Source organism: Pseudophryne corroboree, chromosome 2 (genome assembly GCF_028390025.1).
Source record: "Pseudophryne corroboree isolate aPseCor3 chromosome 2, aPseCor3.hap2, whole genome shotgun sequence".
In the NCBI taxonomy this organism is placed as follows: Eukaryota; Metazoa; Chordata; class Amphibia; order Anura; family Myobatrachidae; genus Pseudophryne; species Pseudophryne corroboree.
Genome location: NC_086445.1, coordinates 667,771,972 through 667,793,981, shown reverse-complemented (window position 1 = coordinate 667,793,981; position 22,010 = coordinate 667,771,972). Strand labels below are relative to the sequence as shown.

At 45.7% G+C, this 22,010-nt stretch overlaps 1 protein-coding gene across 9 annotated transcripts in view; it reads left to right on the top strand.

The window, feature by feature from the left end:
- The window catches only part of FRS3 (fibroblast growth factor receptor substrate 3), a 95,752-nt gene that overhangs the window by 62,624 nt on the left and 11,118 nt on the right, over positions 1-22,010 (top strand). For all 9 annotated transcript variants that reach the window (XR_010235941.1, XM_063955064.1, XM_063955058.1 and 6 more), the window contains one exon: positions 7,889-8,040. Coding sequence is in view for 8 of the 9 variants with exons in the window: in XM_063955064.1 (XP_063811134.1) it covers positions 7,889-8,040 (152 nt within the window). In the remaining variant the exon portion in view is untranslated. The remainder of the gene's footprint in view (positions 1-7,888; positions 8,041-22,010) is intronic.

The window sequence follows — 22,010 nt, the reverse complement described above, 5'->3', positions numbered from 1 at the left end:
CCCGAGGGGTCTCGGCATTACAGCTTTGCCTAGCTGCTACTTGGTCGGGTTCAAACACATTTGCAAAGTTCTACAAGTTTGATACCCTGGCTGAGGAGGACCTTGTGTTTGCTCATTCGGTGCTGCAGAGTCATCCGCACTCTCCCGCCCATTTGGGAGCTTTGGTATAATCCCCATGGTCCTTACGGAGTTCCCAGCATCCACTAGGACGTCAGAGAAAATAAGAATTTACTCACCGGTAATTCTATTTCTCGTAGTCCGTAGTGGATGCTGGGCGCCCGTCCCAAGTGCGGACTTTCTGCAATACGTGTATATAGTTATTGCTTAACTAAGGGTTATTGTTATGAGCCATCCGTTTAGTGAGGCTCAGTTGTTGTTCATACTGTTAACTGGGTAAGGTTATCACAAGTTGTACGGTGTGATTGGTGTGGCTGGTATGAGTCTTACCCTGGATTCAAAATTTCCTTTCCTTGTAATGTCAGCTCTTCCGGGCACAGTTTCCCTAACTGAGGTCTGGAGGAGGGGCATAGAGGGAGGAGCCAGTGCACACCAGATAGTACCTAATCTTTTTTTTAGAGTGCCCAGTCTCCTGCGGAGCCTGTCTGTTCCCCATGGTCCTTACGGAGTTCCCAGCATCCACTACGGACTACGAGAAATAGAATTATCGGTGAGTAAATTCTTATTTTTATTTATATAGCGCTCTTTCTCCAACAGGACTCAAGGCGCTTTACAGATTTCAAAAACAGTGCACATGATACAGAGGATTTGAGTAATACAACAATAGACAAGCAACACAGACATAAAAGAAAACCTTCAGCACACAGAAAGCATAACGCAGGATTGGTGCAGGCATTTTGGGTAATAACTTTCAAGGGTTGTGTATTCCACCCTCACAAGGTACCAGGTGCGGCAGCCATCTTGGGCGCTCAGCGTAGGATTACCCAGGGTGGAATAGTCCACCCCTAGAAGAGATGACACAAAATGGGGGTGATTTCAGAGTCCTACAGTTCAGAGAAGGGTTCCATCAAAACCATCAGGCCTATGTATTTTTCATCCCATCCACAAGTGTACCATATGGGGCAGCCATGTTGGGCGCACTTTCAAGGTTATACTGTGGGAGGTGAGCCATAAAAGGGCCAAGTTCATATATGGGAAGACTGATGCTTATGTAGTAGTAGTATGATGTACCCTGCATGTAGGGCACAATGGAAAGGTGTGCAATCAGTGGAGGTAAACATTACAGGAAAAACACATGGTGGGGTGGAAGCGAGCAATGAAGAGAAAAAAAAAAAAAGACACAATAGCAGGTAACTAGTAGCAGAAGTAGGATTGGGGTAACATTTTGATCAGATCTTAGTACGGGTGGGTAGGAGAATGTGGGGGGCATATAGGCATGCTGCATATCATTTTAATCAGCAGAAGCTGCCTGTGCATCCTAGCCACATAGGAATGCAAATAAGATGCATTTTCATTAAAAAAAAAAGGTGCCCAACGTTAGCATTGAGGCAACATTTATGAGGACACATCTGTATCCAAGCAGAGGCAGAGGTCACAGTGTTAGTGGCAGTGTGAGTGCTGTGTGCATGTGAGTGGGTTGGTTGTGCAGTAGTGTTCGGAATATGTGTAAGGAGCATTATGTGTTTCATGTAAAAATGCATTAATAAAGTGCAACATGTGTAAGGGGCACTATGTGTGTCATTATGTGTATAAGGCATTAATGTGCGGCATATGTGTAAGGGACATTATGTGTAAAAGGGCATTAATAAAGGTCATAATGTGTAAGGCGCATTATGTTTATAAGGACATTAATAATGTGTCTCATGTGTAAGGGGCATTACTCTGGCATTATTTGTATAAGGTGCTCTACTATGTGGCGTTGCGTATAGAAAGGGCACTACTGTGTCGTCTAATGTGAATAAAGAGCAATAGGGTGTGGTGTAATGTGAATAAGGAGCAATTCAGTGTGACGTAATGTGAGGGGCTCTACTGTGAGGAGTAACGTTTATAAGGTAAAGTGATACTACTGTGGGATGTAAAATGAATTATGAACATTATCGCATGATCAAATGTGAATAAAGTTGCAGTACTTGTGGCGTAATTGAAATTGGGGTTACTATTGTGTGGCCATGCCCCTTGCCAGCAAAAACGCACCCCTTTTTGGGCTGAGCGCCAAATGTGCGAACTGTTCCTATTTAAAATATAGGGGCTACAAACACCAAAATAAGGACTGCTATGGGTGAGGGGTGATGGTGCTGGGAAAGAGGTGCAAGGTCTGAGGCGCGCCCTGGGCAGCATAAAAATCAACTGTATAGGCTGGCAAAGTCATATTGGTGTGCCTTGGCACTAAATTCGTACCCCCGCCAGCGGTGTTATTTTAAAAAGAGCGGGCTGAAGCGCGCCGTGCAGGGGGCGGGGCTTAGCCCTCACAGCTCTCCTCAGCTCCATTTTCTCTCCGGAGCTGCAGAGACGCTGGTCCTTCCTCACCACTGCTATTGACAAGTAACAGGGTGCAAAACGAGGGGGAGCACAGCAAGTTTGGTGCAAAATTAAGTGTTTAAAAAGCGCTGCAGGGTCTGAGGCATTATATAGTAAAGTTTCAGAACCGGGACAGGCGCTGGGTTGTGAGCTGGCAAACTCCCTCTGTGCTTCTCTGACAGGCTTTACTGTGGGTCTGTCCCCCTTTTGGCCCAGTGTGTCTGTGGGTGTCGGTACAGGTGTGTCGGCATGTCTGAGGCGGAGTGCTCTTCCCAGGAGGAGACTGTTAGGGGCAGAAACGGCTGTGGGAGTGACCCTGTCAGCACCGCCGACTCCTGACTGGGTAAATGTGTTGAATGCTTTGAATGCTAATGTGGCTCTTATTAATAAGAGATTAGATAAATCTCAGTCTCAGAACCAGGTATGGAAAATGTCTATGGATGATGTGTTATCACAGGTCCAGACCCCCTCGGGGTCACAAACGTTCGTTTGCTCAGTTAGCAGACACAGATACAGACACGGACTCCAGTGTCGACTATAGTGATACCAGATTAGACCCAAAATTGGCAAAGAGCATTCAGTACATGATTGTGGCAATAAAAGACGTGTTGCATATATCCGAGGACCCTGCTGTTCCTGATACTAGGGTCTGTATGTACAAGGTAAAGAAACCTGAGGTAACGTTTACTCCCTCTCATGAACTGAATACCCTCCTTGAGAAAATGTGGGAAAATCCTGACAAAAAGTTTGATTCCCAAAAGGATTCAGGTGGCGTATCCATTCCCCTCTGGGGATAGAGAAAAAGTGGGAGTCATCCCCAATTGTGGACAAGGCTCTATCACGGTTGTCTAAAAAGGTGGCTTTACCGTCTCCTGACACGGCAGTCCTTAAGGATCCTGCGGATCGTAGACAGGAAAATACGTTAAAATCCATTTACGTCACCACAGGTGCACTGCTCAGACCAACCATCGCATCTGCGTGGGTGAGTAGTGCTATCGAAAAGTGGGCAGAGAACTTGTCATCTGATATAGATACCCTAGATAGGGATAGCATCCTGTTAACTCTGGGTTATATCAGGGACACTGCGGCCTACCTAAAGGAGGTGGCGAGAGATATTGGCATTTTGGGATCAAAAGCCAATGCCATGGCGATTTCGGCTAGGAGGGCATTGTGGATTCATCAATGGAAGGCTGATGCTGACTCTAAGATAGCTATGGAGTCTCTCCCATATAAAGGTAGTGTCTTGTTTGGCGAGGGTCTCACTGATTTTGGTATCTACGGCTACTGCGGATAAGTAGTCATTTTTGCCTTATGTTCCTCCACAACAAAAGAAAGCTCACCACTTTCAGATGCAGTCCTTTCGGCCAAATAAATACAAAAAAGGCCGAGGTTATTCCTTCCTTGCTAATAGGGGAAGAGGAAAAGGTATAAGATCTCCGTCCGTGGCAGGTACCCAGGAGCAGAAGTCCTCCCCGGCTTCTGCCAAATCCACCGCATGACGCTGGGCTCCTCTGCGGGAGTCCACACCGGTGGGGGCACGTCTCAAGCTCTTCAGTCAATTCTGGGCTCGTTCGGCCCTGGACCCATAGGTTTTAGAAATAGTGTCCCAGGGGTACAAACTGGAGTTTCAAGACGTTCCCCCTCACCGATTTTTCAAATCGGCCTTACCAGCTTCTCTTCCGGACAGGAAGGTTGTATGAGATGCAATACAAAAGTTGTGTCTAAATCAAGTCATTATCAGGGTTCCCCCGTCACAACAGGGAGAAGGCTTTTATTCAAGCCTGTTTGTGGTCCCGAAACCGGACGGCTCGGTCAGACCAATTCTGAATCTAAAGTCCCTCAATCTTTACCTAAGAAAATTCAAATTCCAGATGGAATCTATCCGAGCAGTGATCTCCAGTCTGGAGGTAGGGGATTTCAATGTGTCGGTCGACATAAAGGATGCCTACTTACACGTCCCCATATATCCTTCGCATCAGGCTTACCTGAGGTTTGCTATTCAGGATTGTCATTACCAATTTCAGACGTTGCCGTTTGGTCTGTCCACGGCTCCGAGGATTTTCACCAAGGTAATGGCGGAAATGATGGTTCTCCTTCGCAAATTATCACAATTATCCTTTACTTGGATGATCTCCTGATAAAGGCGAGATCCAAAGACAAGCTGGAGCAGGACATTGCGCTCTCCCTGACAGTTCTGCAGCAACATGGTTGGCTCCTAAACTTGCCGAAGTCACAGTTGAATCTGACGAACGGCTGTCGTTTTTGGGAATGATTCTGGACACGGAATTACAGAGTTTTTCTTCCAGAAGGGAAGGCTTTGGAAATTCAGAGTTTGGTCAAACAAATTCTGAAACCAGCGACAGTATCAATCCATCAATGCACTCGATTGCTGGGGAAGATGGTGGCGGCCTAAGAGGCCATTCAATTTGGCAGATTCCATGCCAGAGTGTTTCAGTGGGACCTATTGGACAAGTGGTCCGGATCCCATCTGCACATACACAGGAAAATAATCCTGTCCTCCAAGACCAGAATCTCACTCCTGTGGTGGCTGCACAGCTCTCACCTCCTAGAGGGATGCGGGTTCAGGATCCAGGACTGGATCCTAGTAACCACAGATGCGAGTCTCCGAGGCTGGGAAGCAGTCACACAGGGGGAAACCTTCCAGGGAAAATGGTCAAGCCAGGAAGTTTGTTTACACATAAACGTTCTAGAGTTAAGGGCCATTTACAATGGCCTTCTTCAAGCGGAACGTCTTCTTCTCAACCTGCCCGTCCTAATACAGTCGGACAACATAATGGCAGTAGCGCACATAAACCGCCAGGGTGGAACAAAGAGCAGGGCGGCAATGGCAGAGGCCGCAAAAGTTCTCCGCTGGGCGGAAAGACATACAAGCGCTCTGTCAGCAATCTTCATTCCAGGAGCGGACAACTGGGACGTAGACTTCCTCAGCAGACACGATCTCCATCCAGGAGAGTGGGGTCTTCATCAAGATGTCTTCGCAGAATTGACAAGTCTTTGGGGAATTCCTCAAATAGACATGATGGCGTCTCGCCTCAACAAGAAACTTAGAGATATTATTCCAGGTCGAGGGACCCTCAGGCAATAGCAGTGGACGCGCTAGTGACACCATGGGTGTTTCAGTTGGTGTACGTGTTCCCTCCGCTTCCACTCATTCCAAAGGTGCTAAAGATCATAAGAAGAACAAAGGTTCAGGCGATCCTCATTGTTCCGGACTGGACAAGGAGGGCTTGGTATCCAGATCTTCAGGAATTACTCATAAGAGATCCTTGGCCTCTTTCTCTACGAGAGGATCTGTTACAGCAGGGGCCGTGCGTATATCACGACTTACCGCGGCTACGTTTGACGGCTTGGCGGTCGAACGCTGGATCCTAGCCCGAATGGGTATTCTCAGTGAAGTCATTCCCACACTTCTTCAGGCTAGAAAAGGAGTAACGTCTAAACATTATCACCGTATTTGGAGAAAATATGTGTCTTGTTGTGAATCCAAGAAGGCTCCTACGGAAGATTTTCAGCTAGGGCGTTTCCTCCATTTCCTGCAAGCAGGTGTGGATGCGGGCCTAAAGTTAGGCTCGATTAAAGTACAAATTTCGGCCTTATCTGTTTTCTTTCAAAAACAATTGGCCTCCCTTCCAGAAGTTCAGACTTTCGTGAAAGGAGTTTTGCACATCCAACCTCCATTTGTGCCTCCAGTGGCACCATGGGATCTTAACGTGGTGTTGCATTTCCTTCAGTCACATTGGTTTGAACCTTTACAGAAGGTAGAGTTGAAATTTCTCACTAGGAAAGGGGTCATGCTATTGGCCTTAGCATCCGCAAGGCGGGTGTCTGAGTTAGCGGCTTTGTCTCACAAGAGTCCTTATTTAATCTTCCATGAAGGTGGTTTCATCGTTCCACATGAACCAGCCTATTGTGGTACCGGTGGCTACGGACGCCTTCGCGGAGTCAAAATCTCTCGATGTTGTCAGAGCCTTGAAGATTTATGTCGCCAGAACGGCTCAACTTAGGAAAACGGAAGCTTTGTTTGTCCTGTATGCTGCCAACAAGATTGGGACGCCTGCTTCCAAGCAGACTATTGCGCGCTGGATCTGTAATACGATTCAGCATGCTCATTCTACGGCTGGATTGCCGTTACCGAAATCAGTGAAGGCCCACTCTACCAGAAAGGTGGGCTCATCCTGGGCGGCTGCCCGGGGGGTCTCGACATTACAACTCTGCTGAGAAGCTACTTGGTCGGGTTCAAACACTTTTGCGAAATTTTACAAGTTTGATACCCTGGCTGCTGAGGACCTCATGTTTGGTCAATCGGTGCTGCAGAGTCATCTGTACTCTCACGCCCGTTCTAGAGCTTTGGTTTAAACCCCATGGTTCTTGAAGTGTCCCCAGTGTCCTAGGACGTATGAGAAAATAGGATTTTAATACCTACCGGTAAATCCTGTTCTTAGTCTGTAGAGGATGCTGGGCGCCCGTCCCAGTGCGGACTCTATCTGCAGTTGTTAGTTATGTTTTCACACGGGTTGTGTTACATTATGGTCAGCCTGTTGCTGACGTTCATGCCGTTGACTGGAGTTTTCTGTTAAATGCCATGTTGTACGGCGTGTTTGAGGTGTGAGCTGGTATATGTCCCACCTTAGTTAACAATAAATCCTTTCCTCGAAATGTCCGTCTCCCTGGGCACAGTTCCTATAACTGGAGTCTGGAGGAGAGGCATAGAGGGAAGAGCCAGTTCACACCCATTCAAAGTCTTAAAGTGCCCATGTCTCCTGCGGATCCCGTCTATACCCCCATGGTTCTTGAATTGTCCCCAGCATCCTCTACGGACTAAGAGAAAAGGATTTACCGGTAGGTATTAAAATCCTATTATACTGTATGTTGATTGACATTGGGCAAGACAACCCCTAAATTACAGCTGAAGGAAATGCACAAATAGGTACATTTGCTTGTAAATAATGTGGATATTTGCGTGAAAGCTCATTTTTTATGTCCCCTTAAAAACAACTCTGTCATTCATTCGTACAATGGATTTTACTTCAAATCCTTAAAGGCCTTGAATTTTTTTTTCCCCTGAAAAAATAGTAAAAATTAGTCCCATGTAGACACTTGTGTAAAAGAAAGTTTAAATTTAATTATTGGTTTGATTCACTTGATGGGCAACAATTACAACAGTGAAGGAACAGTTATCTGTGACCCAACTACTGTCCATTATGTTCATGATTCTACCAGCAATTGGCACACAGCGTTGCGTTTGACACACTCGCTATTGGCAAACTATAATAAATGGTGAAGTAGTAAGATGCGCCAGTATTACGTTACGTGTCTGTAAATGAGATATATAGTTTAATTCTCTCTATATATAATCTTTTTTTTGTTTTATGTTTATCTCCTCATTAAAAAGCTTTAGGATATACTGGTTTTCCCAATGGGTTCCACAATTTTCCTCGTGATGGACCATCCTACCCATCTGTTCGTCACCCTTCAATGGGAAACCTGAGACACCCTTCTGTTGGGGAAGAATCTACACATGGCTTGATAACGCCTGATGACCAGGTACATAGTGATCTAGATGTCTGTGTGTGTGTGTGTACAGTTTCGGAGATCTGTTCTGTATCCAATACCATCTAGACCAGAGGTTCTCAAACTCGGTCCTCGGGAGCCCACACAGTGCATGTTTTGCAGGTAACCCAGCAGGTGCACAGGTGTATTAATTACTCACTGACACATTTTAAAAGGTCCACAGGTGGAGCTAATTATTTCACTTGCGATTCTGTGAGGAGACCTGCAAAACATGCACCGTGTGGGGTCCTGAGGACCGAGTTTGAGAACCTCTGATCTAGTATAAAAATGAGAAAATAATGGCCTTCATATGTGATAGTATAGAGAAATAAAGATGCTTACATTAAAATCCCCAAAAATCATGTTTATAATGCATGATGTAAATATTTACTGTGCTACAATCAAGTATGTGTGCTTTCTTTTTATTTATTTTTCTAAGAAGTTATTTTCCCGAACAATGAAATTATCTACAGACATTTTTTCCCCGCCTTAGGCTTCTGGAGAACCTCATGCATGCACAACGTAAGCAGCAGATTCACCACTGCCTGTGAATTGCACTGGTATTTAGGGGCCTTTTTATTAATGTCACCATTTTTGTCCTATTAATATAATTTATAGCTACTATTTGCAGTGAGAGATGATTGATTACTGTATCTATTTATAATTTGTCATGCTGGCACAGCGTATCTGATAAGAGACTGTCCCTTTAAATTTCCCCCAAGCAAAACCACCTTCATAACTGTGATAAGCAAGGAGGTTTTTGTGCCGGGTATGCACACACTTCAGGCTGATGTACATCATGGGAGGCACTCGATATCCCAGCTGTCGGGATCCCGACACTCTGCATACCGGGGCACAGGCAACTATTCTCCCTCTAGGAGTGTCCACAACACCCCTGGAGGCAGAATAACACGTCACCGTGCCCGCAGCATGGCGAGGTCAGCGAGCCCACAAGGGACTCTTTTGCCCTCGCCCCGCTACCTGCATTCAGGCACCGAGATCCCGAGCGCAGGTATATCGTAGTACACCCGTACATCACATATAATTTAATTGTAAAGTGCATATTGTTAGTTGAACACTTTCTGGACAAAATCCATGGGTAGAAGTAGTTTGAGGTTTCCAAAAATCCCATCTAAAAATCTGTTTTTCTGCAGCAGGGTACACTGGTATTCCACAGGAAATAACATCGGGGTGTAGAGTTGGATCTTGTTCCGAGGCACCAACAGGCTACAGCTTTGACTGTTCCCAGGATGCACTGCCCCACCTCCTCTATAGCCCCGCCTCCAGGCACTGGAGCTCAGTTTGTAAGTTGGTGCCTGTAGTGCTAACAGGTGGGCTGCGCTAGTCAGCCCTGAAAAGAGCTTTTTTAAAGAAGAAAGAAGACTTCAAGGGCTGCAGCACAGGCATGTCAGTCTGACATTCTGTTCTGCGGCTCCATCACCTCCCTCAGCGGCGCTGCATACTCCCGCGCCCTGGTTGCCGGGTACTTCGGTTCCCTTAAGGCACACATCACCACTGCTGCTCTCCTGGACTGCACGCGTGGCCACACTTCATGGAGGAGGTAAGAGGGTCCCCTAGCTGGGATCCGCTGAAATCGCCATACGGTCGCGGTCCCAGGAGACGGACCGCGACGTTGGCATGGACACTGTGGCCGTTCAGGGACCCCACTATATCCACCAGGGCAGAGAGCACAGGTCGGATTTACTAAAATCCGTTTAACATGGGCTCCATAGTACACGGTGTTAAGTCCAGCAGAGGGGATAAGTTGCTGACCTGTAGCCCCTCCCCCAGATCCTGGCGCCATCTACAGCAGGTGATCCCGCCCTGGAGCTGCATCTCTCTCTCTCTCTCTCTCTCTCTCTCTCTCTCTCTCTCTCTCTCTCTCTCTCTCTCTCTCTCTCTCTCTCTCTCATCCCAGTCAGCGTTTCGGTGGCATTTCACAGAACTGTGTTGATCCTGGGACTGCTGGGCACTGTCTCCTCTGTAAAGCCGCCTGTCTCATCAGCGCTGTGCATTTACAGGACACTTAAGTATTCTACATGTCGCTTAGACAGCGTTCGTTAAGAACAAGTGCATTCTATATGAATATTTAGTACAAGTATTCTATAATATACATCCAGTATTTGCGGTCACATAACACAGGGTTTTTTTGTCAGGTATTGTTTGTCTGGCTATATTGTACTGTTGCGCCCTATGTCTACATTCCCAATAATGTCTGCTACACAGGGCGGGAAATCCGCTGACGCTCCTGCATCATGCAGTGCTGACGTCACGGATATATCTGAGGAAAATATTTCTGCTGAGGGTTCAGGTAGTGGGTGTTCTGAACCCCCCCCCCCCCCCTCCCCTCCCCCAGTCAGCCTGTAGCACCTGTGGCACATCAAGACCCACTTTGGTCTGCTTTTTCCAATATGCTGACTACGCTTGTAACACGGCTTACGCCCCATGGGGGACCTCCAGTGCCATTACAGCCACATATTGTCCCTGTAGTTAATCCACCATGGGCGGATACTCTGTCAACCCAGTTACAGCAATTAAATCCAGTCTTTGGTTAAACAAAAACCTAACCCTCGCCGTACTGGGACCAAAGGGTCATCTAAGCGGGCCATTTCTTCCTCACAATCTACTAATATTTCAGATGATTCTTCCGATTCGGATGGGGAATATACTGATCCATCAGACACTGATACTGCTGCTTCTGATGATGATGATGATTATACAACACAGGTTGATGTCCCTGACCTAGTGGAGGCTATCAAGCTGATTCTTCATATTGATGATTACGTAGACCCTCCTGACACGTCTAAGAAACCTGATAAGTTCAAATGTCAGAAGGTTACTAAATTAGTTTTACCATATTCTGACAATTTAATTGACATACGTCAAGAATCCTTGTCTTCTCCAGGAAATAAATTTGCCCTGTCTAAAAAGATGCTAGCTTGTTATCCTATTTCTGCGGAGTTGAGTAACAAGTGGGAAACCCCGCCACCAGTGGACTCGCATGTAGCCCGTCTTGTGGTGTCATCTACTCTGCCTGTCACCACCGTCACCTCGCTGAAGGAACCGACGGATAAACGTGTGGAAGGTTACCTGAAGTCTATTTACACCCTTACAGGTGCTGTACATAGACCCACTATGGCAGCCTCTTCGACTGCAAAAGGCATTGAAGCATGGGTTCAAGCTATTGAGGAAGGCTACCTCTTAATTTTTCTGACACTGCCAGACAATATCTGTCATATATTACCACAGCCTCCCATTATATTCAGGAGGCCGCCTCTGATGCAGGCGTTATGGCGGCTAAGGCATCTACTACGTCTATCCTAGTATCGCACTTCCAAATCCTCTAAGCCCAAACCTAAACGTTCTTGGGCCGCCCATCAGCCTGCTTCCAAACCAGACAAGCCTGCTGCATGACGGGGCGGGCAGACTTCAGCAGTTCGCCCAGGTATGGTTAAAGATCACTTCGGACGCCTGGGTGCAGGAGGTGGTATCTCACCGGGTATGCGATCTCCTTCGGGAGACATCCCCCTCGCCAGTTTTGCTCGACGGTTATCCCTTCGGATCCGTTAAAAGCACAACATCAGGTATGGGATCATTAGGGTTATTACTAGGGGTAGTTTAAATTCTAAATCTTGTAGTATTACTAATATAAAGGACATTGTTACTTTGTGTCTTCTGGTTATTAACGGTACAATGTTATTGGGAACACCGTTACTATATATTTATGTTCTTTATGAATATTGTAAATAATTGCGGTCGTTATATAGATACTAATTGTTTGTCACATCGGAGTTGAATGACTGACTATTTAAAATTCTGTTTTGTCTGTTAATATTTGCTCATTTATATTCTTACCTTATTTATATATATATATATATATATATATATATATATATATATACTCATGGATATCAGCCTTTCATACAAATAATCTTTATGGAACTTGCTTGTATTATTTAAAAGTATTGTTATAATATGCATAAGTATGAGCTTATTTTATTTAGTATTGAGACTACAGCACACTGGTGTTTTTAATTTCAATCAAAGGCGGTCCGTATGGAGAGAAAAATAAGGGCTCAGGGAGAGCGAGTCCTATAGTCTTGAGGAAGTCCCGATTTGTGACGGGACGAAACGTGTTGAAGTCATCTCTCTGAGTTCCACCCACTGACGAAAGCACCTACAGAATCATCCGACTGAGCACACCTGCTTGAACGCTCCAGCCAGCGGTCACAATCCAAGCGACTGTTGAGCGCTACTACTAGCCCGCCGATACAGTGACGAGATCTTACTACGTACGCCAGCGGTGGAGCACATTGCTGCTACTATATACCACAGGGACATCTCCAAAGAACTCTGCTGTAAATTGGACACTTCCCGCTGGTTCAGGTAATTATCACTACAGCGTATCCTCTGCACTGGGACGCCAGTTCCAGGAGGAAAGGAGAAACTGTGTTACCAATTTCCCACAGGCACCTGCTATTGTTGCAGTTTTGTTGCACTTTATTAACAGACCAGGTGGGTCTGTTTAGTGACTCCAACATACAGTGTTGCTACATATTTATAGTTAATTATTATGTTCAGTGCGCTCTCTATCAGTGTGGTGGTAATATATGAATTGATTTTATTATCTGCATACAGGTTTAATTGTGTGTTGTATTTGTGTTAAATTCTATTAAACTTATCATATAAATTAACAAGCAAGTTCCTAAAAGTGTGTGAAGTCAAAGCAGACACCTATTTGTATTTATCAATTAGTACATCTAGCGCAATACACTATTTTTTTCTATTTAAGAAATTGGTACTGCAAGTACCAGGGGCTATATCCCTGAAAGAGCCGGCTAACCGTAAAATTGAGACCACGCTCAAGGCAATTTATACGGCAGCAGGCGCTGCACAACATCCCACAATAGTTTGTGGGTGGATTTCCAAGGCGGTAGTCATGTGGTCTGATACTGTTATTGATGGTTTAGATTCTCTGCCCCAGGATGAGGTCATTACTCTGCTGCAACATATACAGGATGCTGCAAATTTTATGAGCGAAGCTATTTAAGAGTTGTGTAAGATAAATAGCCGCAACACTGCTATGGCTGCTTCGGCGCGCAGAGCTCTGTGGTTACATCAGTGGTCTGCTCACGATTATTCCAAAAAGGGTGTTGAAAATCTTCCCTTTACAGGTGATGCCTTGTTTGGAGATGAATTAAATAAATGGATCTCCCAAGCTAGGGCAGGTAAGTCTACCTATTTTCCGTCGGCTGCACCACCGGACCCTCCTTGCAGTCCTTGCGTGTGGCAAGGTTCAGAGGCATGGGTCGAGGGGGTCTCCACCACTTCCTGAGGTTCCCGTGGTAAGTCCTGTAACCCTGCACCTGCTGTCTCCCTGGACCAGACCACCGGATACCCTGTCGCTAAGCCTTCCGCGTGACGGTTGGCCCCAGCGGCAAGGCGATTTTCAGGTAGGTGCTCGCTTTCAGCACTTTTCCCACACGTGGGCGGAGTCCTGCCGGGATCCTTGGGTGAGGGGACTCATTTCCCAAGGATACCGGCTGGATTTTCAAACACTCCCTATTCACAGGTTTTTCAAGTCTGGCTTACCAGCTTTACCCGCAGCAAAAGTTACCTTGCACGAGGCTATTCAAAAACGTTTGCAGACAGGGGTGGTGGTACCTGTACCTCCTCCGTTACGCAACAGGAGTTTTTACTCCAGTCTTTCTGTTGTTCCCAAACCGGACGGTTCGGTGCGCCCCATTTTGAACCTGATGTCTCTAAACCCGTATCTGCGGCTGTTCAAATTCAAGATGGAATCCCTGCTGGCGGTGCTGTCGGCTCTGGAGGAGGGGGAGTTCCTGGTGTCTCTGGATGTCCGGAATGCTTACCTACACATCCCTATGCATGTAGCCCTCTCATCAGGCTTACCTCAGGTTCGCCATATTGGACGACCATTTCCAGTTTCAGGCCTTACCCTTTGGATTGTCCACAGCTCCGAGGGTCTTCACCAAGGTCATGGCGGAGATGATGCTGCAACTGCGCATGATGGGAGTGAACATAGTCCCCTACTTGGACAATCTCCTGATAAAGGCTGTGTCCAGGGAGCGTCTGCTGCACAGCATCAATCTGACAACTCGCCTACCTACGGATCATTGGTGGATCCTAAATTTTCAGATATCTCACCTGGAACCGACCCAATGTCTTCAGTTCCTGGGAATGATACTATATCTCAAAAGGTGTTTCTCCCGGTGGATAAGGCCTCGACTATCCAGGCTATGGACTATCCAGGCTTGGTGCTCCGTCCTCGCAAGGTATCCATACATCTTTGCATCCGATTACTGGGCAAGATGGTGGCTGCTTACGAGGCAATCCAATACAGCAGATCTCATGCCCGACCATTTCAACTGGATCTGCTGGACAAATGGTCTGGTTCTCACCTTCACATGCGTCAGGAAGTGACCTTATCTCCGAAAGCCCGGAGTTCTCTATTATGGTGGCTACAAGGTTGGGGGGTGGTGACCCAAGGGGCCTTGTTCCAGGGGATATGGTCAAGGCAGGAATCTGCTCTGCCCATAAACATCCTAGAACTCAGGGCAATTTACAATGCTCTTCTGCAGCCTTCTCATCTCCTGAAGGATCGGGCGATCCAGGTTCAGTCAGACAACGCCACGGCGGTGGCGTACATAAACCGGCAATGGGGAATGAGGAGCAGAGCGGCGATGTGAGAGTTGTCAAAAATCCTCCTCTGGGCAGTGATCAACGCAAGGGCCATCTCAGCCATATTCATTCCGGGAGTGGACAACTGGGAAGCAGACTTCCTCAGCAAGCACGACCTCCATCCGGGGGAATGGGGCCTACATCCTCAGGTTTTTCAATAGTTAATTCACCGGTGGGGCTGTTCGCAGATAGATCTGATAGCTTCTCGTCACAACAAGAAGCTATGCTGTTACTGTTCCAGAACGAGGGATCTGCAGGCTGTAGCAGTGGACGTGCTGGCGGCACCATGGACCTACCAGTTTGTGTACCTGCTCCCTCCTCTACCACTAATCCCAAGGATGCTAAAAAAGCTAAGAAGGGAAAGCGTTCAGGCAATTCTAATTGCCCCGGATTGGCCTTGACGGGCCTTGTACTCGGACCTCCTGTCAATGTATCTGGAGGATCCCTGGCCTCTGCCGCTCCAAGACAATTTTCTTCAACAAGGTCCCATTCGTCTATCCAGACTTACAGCGGCTACGTTTGACGGCTTGGAAGTTGAGAGTGAGATTCTAGCAAGAAAGGTTCTTCCCTCCCGGGTTATTTCCACCATGGTCCAGGCCAGGAAGATGGTTATATCAAAACATTATCATCGTATCTGGAAAAAGTATGTTTAATCGTGTTAAAGTAGAAAGGTTTCTCCCATGGAATTTAGAATTGGTCGTTTTCTACTTTTCCTGCAAGCGGTAGTGGATATGGGCCTACGTTTAGGCTCCATCAAAGTCCAGATTTCTGCGCGCTCTATTTTCTTCCAGAAACAGCTTGCCATGTTGCTGGAAGTACAAACTTTCCTAAAGGGAGTTCTTCTTCATTTGCAACCGCCCTTTGTGCCTCCCACGGCTCCGTGGGACCTCAATGTGGTTCTGTCCTTTCTCCAATTGTATTGGTTTGAACCCTTACATAGGGTGGAGTTAAAATTTCTCACCTGGAAGACGTTGATGTTATTGACATTGGCGTCTCCCAGGCGTGTCTCTGAATTAGGGGCCTTATCTTGTAAGAGCCCTTATTTGGTTGTCTGATGCTTCCATTGGTCCTGAGTCCTTTGGAGGTGGTCAGGGCTCTGAAGATTTATGTCGAAAGGATGGCCACATCTGAAATCTGACTTGCTGTTGTCCTTTATGATGCCTCCAAGATTGTTTGGAAGCTGGCCGACCAATTTATCGCGCGTTGGCTCAAGTTGACCATTCAACAGGCCTATACTTTTTGGCGGCTCTGCTCTTACCGAAGTCTGTTCAGGCCCACTCGACACGGTCGGTGGGGTCTTCCTGGGCGACTGCCCGGGGTGTATCTTCCCTACAGTTGTGTCGTGCTGCAACTTGGTCTGGTTCGAACACATTTGTTAAATTTTATAGGTTCGATGCCTTGGCCAAGGATGACCTTCAGTTTGGTCAGGCGGTTTTACAAGGGTCTCAACACTCTCCCACCCGTTTGGGAGCTTTGGGACTTCCCCATGGTACTAAAGTACAAGACCCCAGTATCCACTAGGATGTAAGAGAAAATAGTAATTTAATACCTACCTGTAATTCTTATTCTCCTAGTCTCTAGTGGATACTGGGCGCCCGCCTCAGTGCTTCGTTCCTGCTTACCTGTGTAAGTATTTGGTTAGACTGAGGTTACGGTCCCATTATGTTGTTGTGATAGCTGTGCTATCTGGATTAGGTTGGTGTTGCTATCCTCTGTTCTGGTTAGTGCCCTCCTTTCGTTTATTGTTGTCTGCTTGTTGCCTCACTGCTGTTGTATTGTTCTTCTCTCATATTATGTCCGTCTCCTCGGTCACAGTTTTCCTAGACGGAGTCTGGTAGGAGGGGCATAGAGGGGAGGAGCCAGCACACACATACACACACTAAAAGTTTTAAAGTGCCAGGCTCCAGTGGACCCAATCTATACCCAATGGTAATAAAGTACAAGACCCCAGTATCCACTACGGACTAGGAGAAAAGGAATTACCGGTAGGTATTAAATTCCTATTTTTTGTAGCAAAGCTGTCAGATATCTGGTTGGTGTATGTGACTTGCCATGACACCTGTTCATCAAAGTTGAATTGCAGCCTGCATTATTACTGCAGCAAACACCATTTCTTTTTTTTTTTTTACTTCTTGTTGGCTATGTACACCGATCAGCCATAACATTAAAACCACTGACAGGTGATGTGTAAATAACATTGATTATCCTGTTACAATGGCACGTGTCAGGGGGTGAGATATATTAGGCAGCAAGTGGACAGTAAGTTCTTGAAGTTTGTGTTGGAGCAGGAAAAGTGGCCAGCCAATGTTATAAGCAACTTTTACAATGGCCAAATTGTGATGAGTAGACGACTGGGTCAGAGCATTTCCAAAGCGGCAGGTCTCCTGGTATGCAGTGGTTAGTACCTACCAAATGTGGTCCAAGGACAAGGAAGGACAACCAGTGAAGCGGCAACAGGTTCATGGGTGTCCAAGGCACACGGTACAGATTTCTGCGTAGCCGCACACCAGTCAGAGTGCCCGTGCTGACCTCTGTCTACCACTGGAAGCGCTTACAATGGAAACTGTGTCAGAGCTGGACTGTGGAGTAATGAAAGAAGGTGGTCTGGTAGAATGAATAACATTTTCTTTTAGATCATGTGCGTGGCCATTATGTGTGTGCGCTGTTTGTGGAAGCGATGGCACAAGGATACGCTTTGGGAAGAAGGCAAGCTGGCATAGGCAGTGTGATGGCACTGGGCAATGTTCTGCTGGGAAACCTTGGGTTCAGACGTTCAGGTGGATGTTACTTTGATACGTGCAATCTACGTAAACATTGTAGCAGACCAAGTGCATCCCATCATGGCAACAGTATTACGTGATGGCAGTGGCCTCTCTCAGCAGGATAATGCACCCTGCCACACTGAAAAATTGTTCAGGAATGGTTGGAGGAACATACAAGTTCAGAATGTTAACCTGGCCTCCAAATTCCCCAGATCTGAATCTGAGCCATGGATGCCCACCTTGCAACTTCCAGTACTTAAAGGATCTGCTGCTAAAGTCCTGATGCCAGATAACACAGGATGCTTTCGGGGGACTTGTTGAGTACATGCCTTGACTGGTTAGAGTTATTTTGACGGCATGAGGGGGAACTACATTATGTTAGTCAGGTGGCTTTAATGTTATGACTGATCAGTGTATAATCCCAAAAAACTGCAATAAAGTGAACAAGTTCAAGATATATCAACATATCACAAAGATAATTGTAATAATGTAGCAAATGAAGGTTGCGCTTGGGGCGTTGCAGAGAGAAGGAACATTAAAAAAAAACTGCAGTTCTAATAAATTATTTTACAATTTATTATGACATTCAACATAAATATAAGTTTGGTACTTTTAAAAAGTTAAAGCAGCCACATAGGAAATCCTTCTAGAAGCAGTTTCTAAATTCAATAATCCAGTTATGGATATAAATGACAACACATTCTGAGCATGTTTCTTTAAGAAATTGATAGAGTGTTATGCATAGTCCTCAGTCTTTAGAAGTATTCAAGCACATTGAAATAAATGGATAATGCATATGCTTTGAATACGGAATAATGCCCAGCAAATGGAGGATAATTTACCGAGTCAGAGGTATGCAATCCGTGCAGTTGGTCTGTGCAATCATCTCACTTAGTGCCGGTAACCTTAGTTGACATGGGATATGATGTTCTCCGTGATAATTTGCAGCTGGTCCAGATGTAGATAAGAATTCAAATATTATCCATAAAATGTTGTCAGAGATGGTTAGTATTATGTCAACGCGTTTCCGTGAGGAATCCACCCACACCTACGTCAGGAGCATATTTATTGAATTTAGAAACTGCTTCTAGAAGGATTTCTTATGTGGCTGTTTTAACTTTTTAAAAGTACCAAACTTATTTATGTTGAATGGCAAAATAAATTGTAAAATTTTTCATTAGAACCGCAGTTTTTTATATGTCCTTTCTCTCCGCAAAGCCCCAAGAGCCACCTTAATTTGCTTCATTTTTACATATAAGGAGATCCTCAGACTCCTTGGTGGCAGCTGATAGTTGCATTGACTCATCCCTTTCTTCCTCTTTCTATTAATAATTGTAAAAAGCAGCATGATTAACCTCAAAATACATATAGGAGACCTTACAATTGTACAAGAGGAGCAATCTATTGCAGAGAATGGGCTTGATTAGTTTTGAAGTTCAGTAGGGTAGCATTGTGGTGTGTAGTAAAGTACTAAGGCAAATGGGAAATGTGTGATATGGGGTAATGTTTTACACTGAAACATAGTTACTGACTTCTTTGTCTCCATTTCAGCCTCCATTGTTCTTGTCTTATGAGATAGCTCGTCTAAACACACATTTTAATACAGAAATCCATACACCAGTTGCCAATTTCCCATGGCCAACCAACATGCAGGCACTGCACCTATCACATGAAAGTCATGCAGCTGTTTACATTATGTACGTTAGCTTATATGAATAAGCAAAGCACCCACTGTAGGTACATCTGTCCTCTTTATGAAAACCACTCAATATCCTGCTTGCCACACATTAAAACACTTTTTGCTCTCACTAATATGCTTTAAATGGTATGTGACTGTTGATTTTTGCTTCTAGGATAGTATATATTTGAGCTTTACTATAGTCTGACTTTTCTAAATTAAATTTAAATCTTTTGAAAACTTTTCCAACTTTAGGAGGTATGAGCAAAGATGGCCAATGTATCTCGTGTGTTTTGGAATTGAATAGCTTATTAACACACCTGTATTAAATGTGCACAGAAACATCTTTCACGGACATATTGCCAACTTCACTCTTAATTAAACCGCCCACCCTAAGAGTGGAAAATTGGCTCTGACTTATGTCATATTGCCAGGATTCATGTTTAGTGTGGAATTTGTTTAACTCTAGCTAGCTTATTTGTGCACCATACCTTGCTATTTATTATTTTGTATAGAACAAACATTAAATATAATATATCTGATTTACAGTGAACTGTTATACAAATAATACTTTTCTTGTTTCTTTTATGCTGTAATATCTTTGTAGGCAAATGTTTCCTTCTCTTTATATCTTTGTTCTGCACCAGGATAATTGTAATTTCTCTTATGTCCTAGAGGATGCTGGGGTCCACATTAGTACCATGGGGTATAGACTGGTCCCTGAGGAGCCATGGGCACTTTAAGAGTTTAATAGTGTGGGCTGGCTCCTCCCTCTATGCCCCTCCTACCAGACTCAGTTTAGAAAATGTGCCCGGTGGAGACAGTCACAGCTAGGGGAGCTCCTAGGAGTTCTTTTAGTTTTATTGTTTTTTTTAAAGAGTTAGGTACAGGGAGACTGCTGGCAACAGCCTCCCTGCTTCGTGGGACTTATGAGAGGGGGGGAGTAGGATCTAACCCTTGAGGTTAATGGCCCCTATCTCCGCTGACAGGACACGTAGCTCCTGAGGGTGATGATCACAAGCCCCCGAGGCGACCGCTCACTCCTGCAGCACTACCGCCACCCCCTAACAGAGTCAGAAGATGGAGTGGCGAGTATGACGCCGGTGCCCAGGAATGGTGGCATAAGGGTCGGAGCGCAGTGCTGACAGGCTGCGCTCCGGAGGGCTCAGCGGTACCATAGTGTGCGGCGCTGTGAGGGGTGCCCTGGGCCAGCGCAACACCTTAACACTGGTCAAAACTAGCTAACAGGGGCTAATACCACTGTTAGCTGCAGCAAACCTCAGGCCAGTATAAACTAATAAGTGCGGGAAGATGCGCCATTACAGGGGGCTGGGCTTCTCCTCAGAGCGGATCCAGCACTCATCAGCGCCATTTTTTCCACGCAGATCACATACAGAGATGCTGGCAGGGAGCGCTGACCCTTCACATAACTCCAGCTATCCTGTGCGGTACCAGTGGGGGGTAGAGTGTTATTAACTGTTTAACCTATTAAGGTTACTCAGTCAGTGCCAGGCATTTATATAGCTGGCTCCTTATACTCTGTATCTATCTAAGGATACTTGGGGGAAACTGTGTCTGACATTTTCCTGTGTGTGTTATATACAATATCTCACATTGACATGTCTAGGGACTCTGTATCTTGTGCTGCAGAGTGTGTATCCCCTCCATGTGTTCCATGTACTCAGGAATGCAATGTACTGTCTCAGCCTTCTGAATCCGAGCCCCCATGGGTGGCTTCTCTTAAGGGAATGATATCCCAGATTTCATCTAGGATGACTCATAATGAGACTGAATCACAGGTTTTGAAAAGATCTGTAGAGGTTTTGTCGTATTCTGCTCCCACTACCTCATCCAAAACCCCTGATATATATTCTAAGAAACGTGCTCTTGCCCAAATAATGCAAGTCGACACTGATGCAGGAGACGGTGAGGGGGATATCCTGGGGGGTGAGGCATCCTTTGCTAAGGGGGTGCAACTCATGATTGAGGCTATTGGGGACATTTTACACATTACTGATAAGGTACCTGAGCAGGTAGAGGAGGCTTACTTTACTGACACTAAGAAATCCTCCCTTACATTCCCTGCATCTAAGGAATTAAATGCATTATTTGAAAAATCCTGGGAAAACCCAGAGAAAAAATTCCAGATCCCTAAAAGGGTTCTCATTGCGTTTCCTTTCCCTGAGGAGGATAGAAAAAAGTGGGAAAACCCGCCGGTAGTAGACGCTTCTATTCCTAGATTGTCTAAGAAAGTGGTTTTACCTGTACCTGGGTCCACTGGTTTAAAAGAGCCGGCTGACCGCAAGATTGAGACTACTCGCATATCTTTATACACAGCAAATGGCGTAGCTTTAAGACCCACTATTGCTTGTGCATGGATTTCTAAGGCCATAGTAAAGTGGTCAGGCACTTTACTAGAGGAGTTAGATTCTATGGATAGAAGTGACATTGATTTGTTTTTACATACAGGATTCTACTGGTTTCATGGTGGAAGCCATGAAAAACCTGGGACATCTGAATGTGAGAACTTCTTCCATGGCTGTCTCGGCACGCAGAGGACTCTGGCTGCGCCAATGGTCTGCGGATGCGGAATCCAAGAAAAGTGTGGAGAACCTTCCCTTCACTGGTCAGGCTCTGTTTGGGAAAGCATTAAATGCGTGGATCTCCACGGCAACTGCGGGTAAGTCAACTTTTCTTAAAAAGTCCAAATCCCCCTCCACTTTCTTCAGAGGCGGTTGGGGGAAATCCCAAAAACATACACCCACAGGTTCCCAGGAACAGAAACCTGGTTCTGCTTCCTCAAAATCCTCAGCATGACGGTG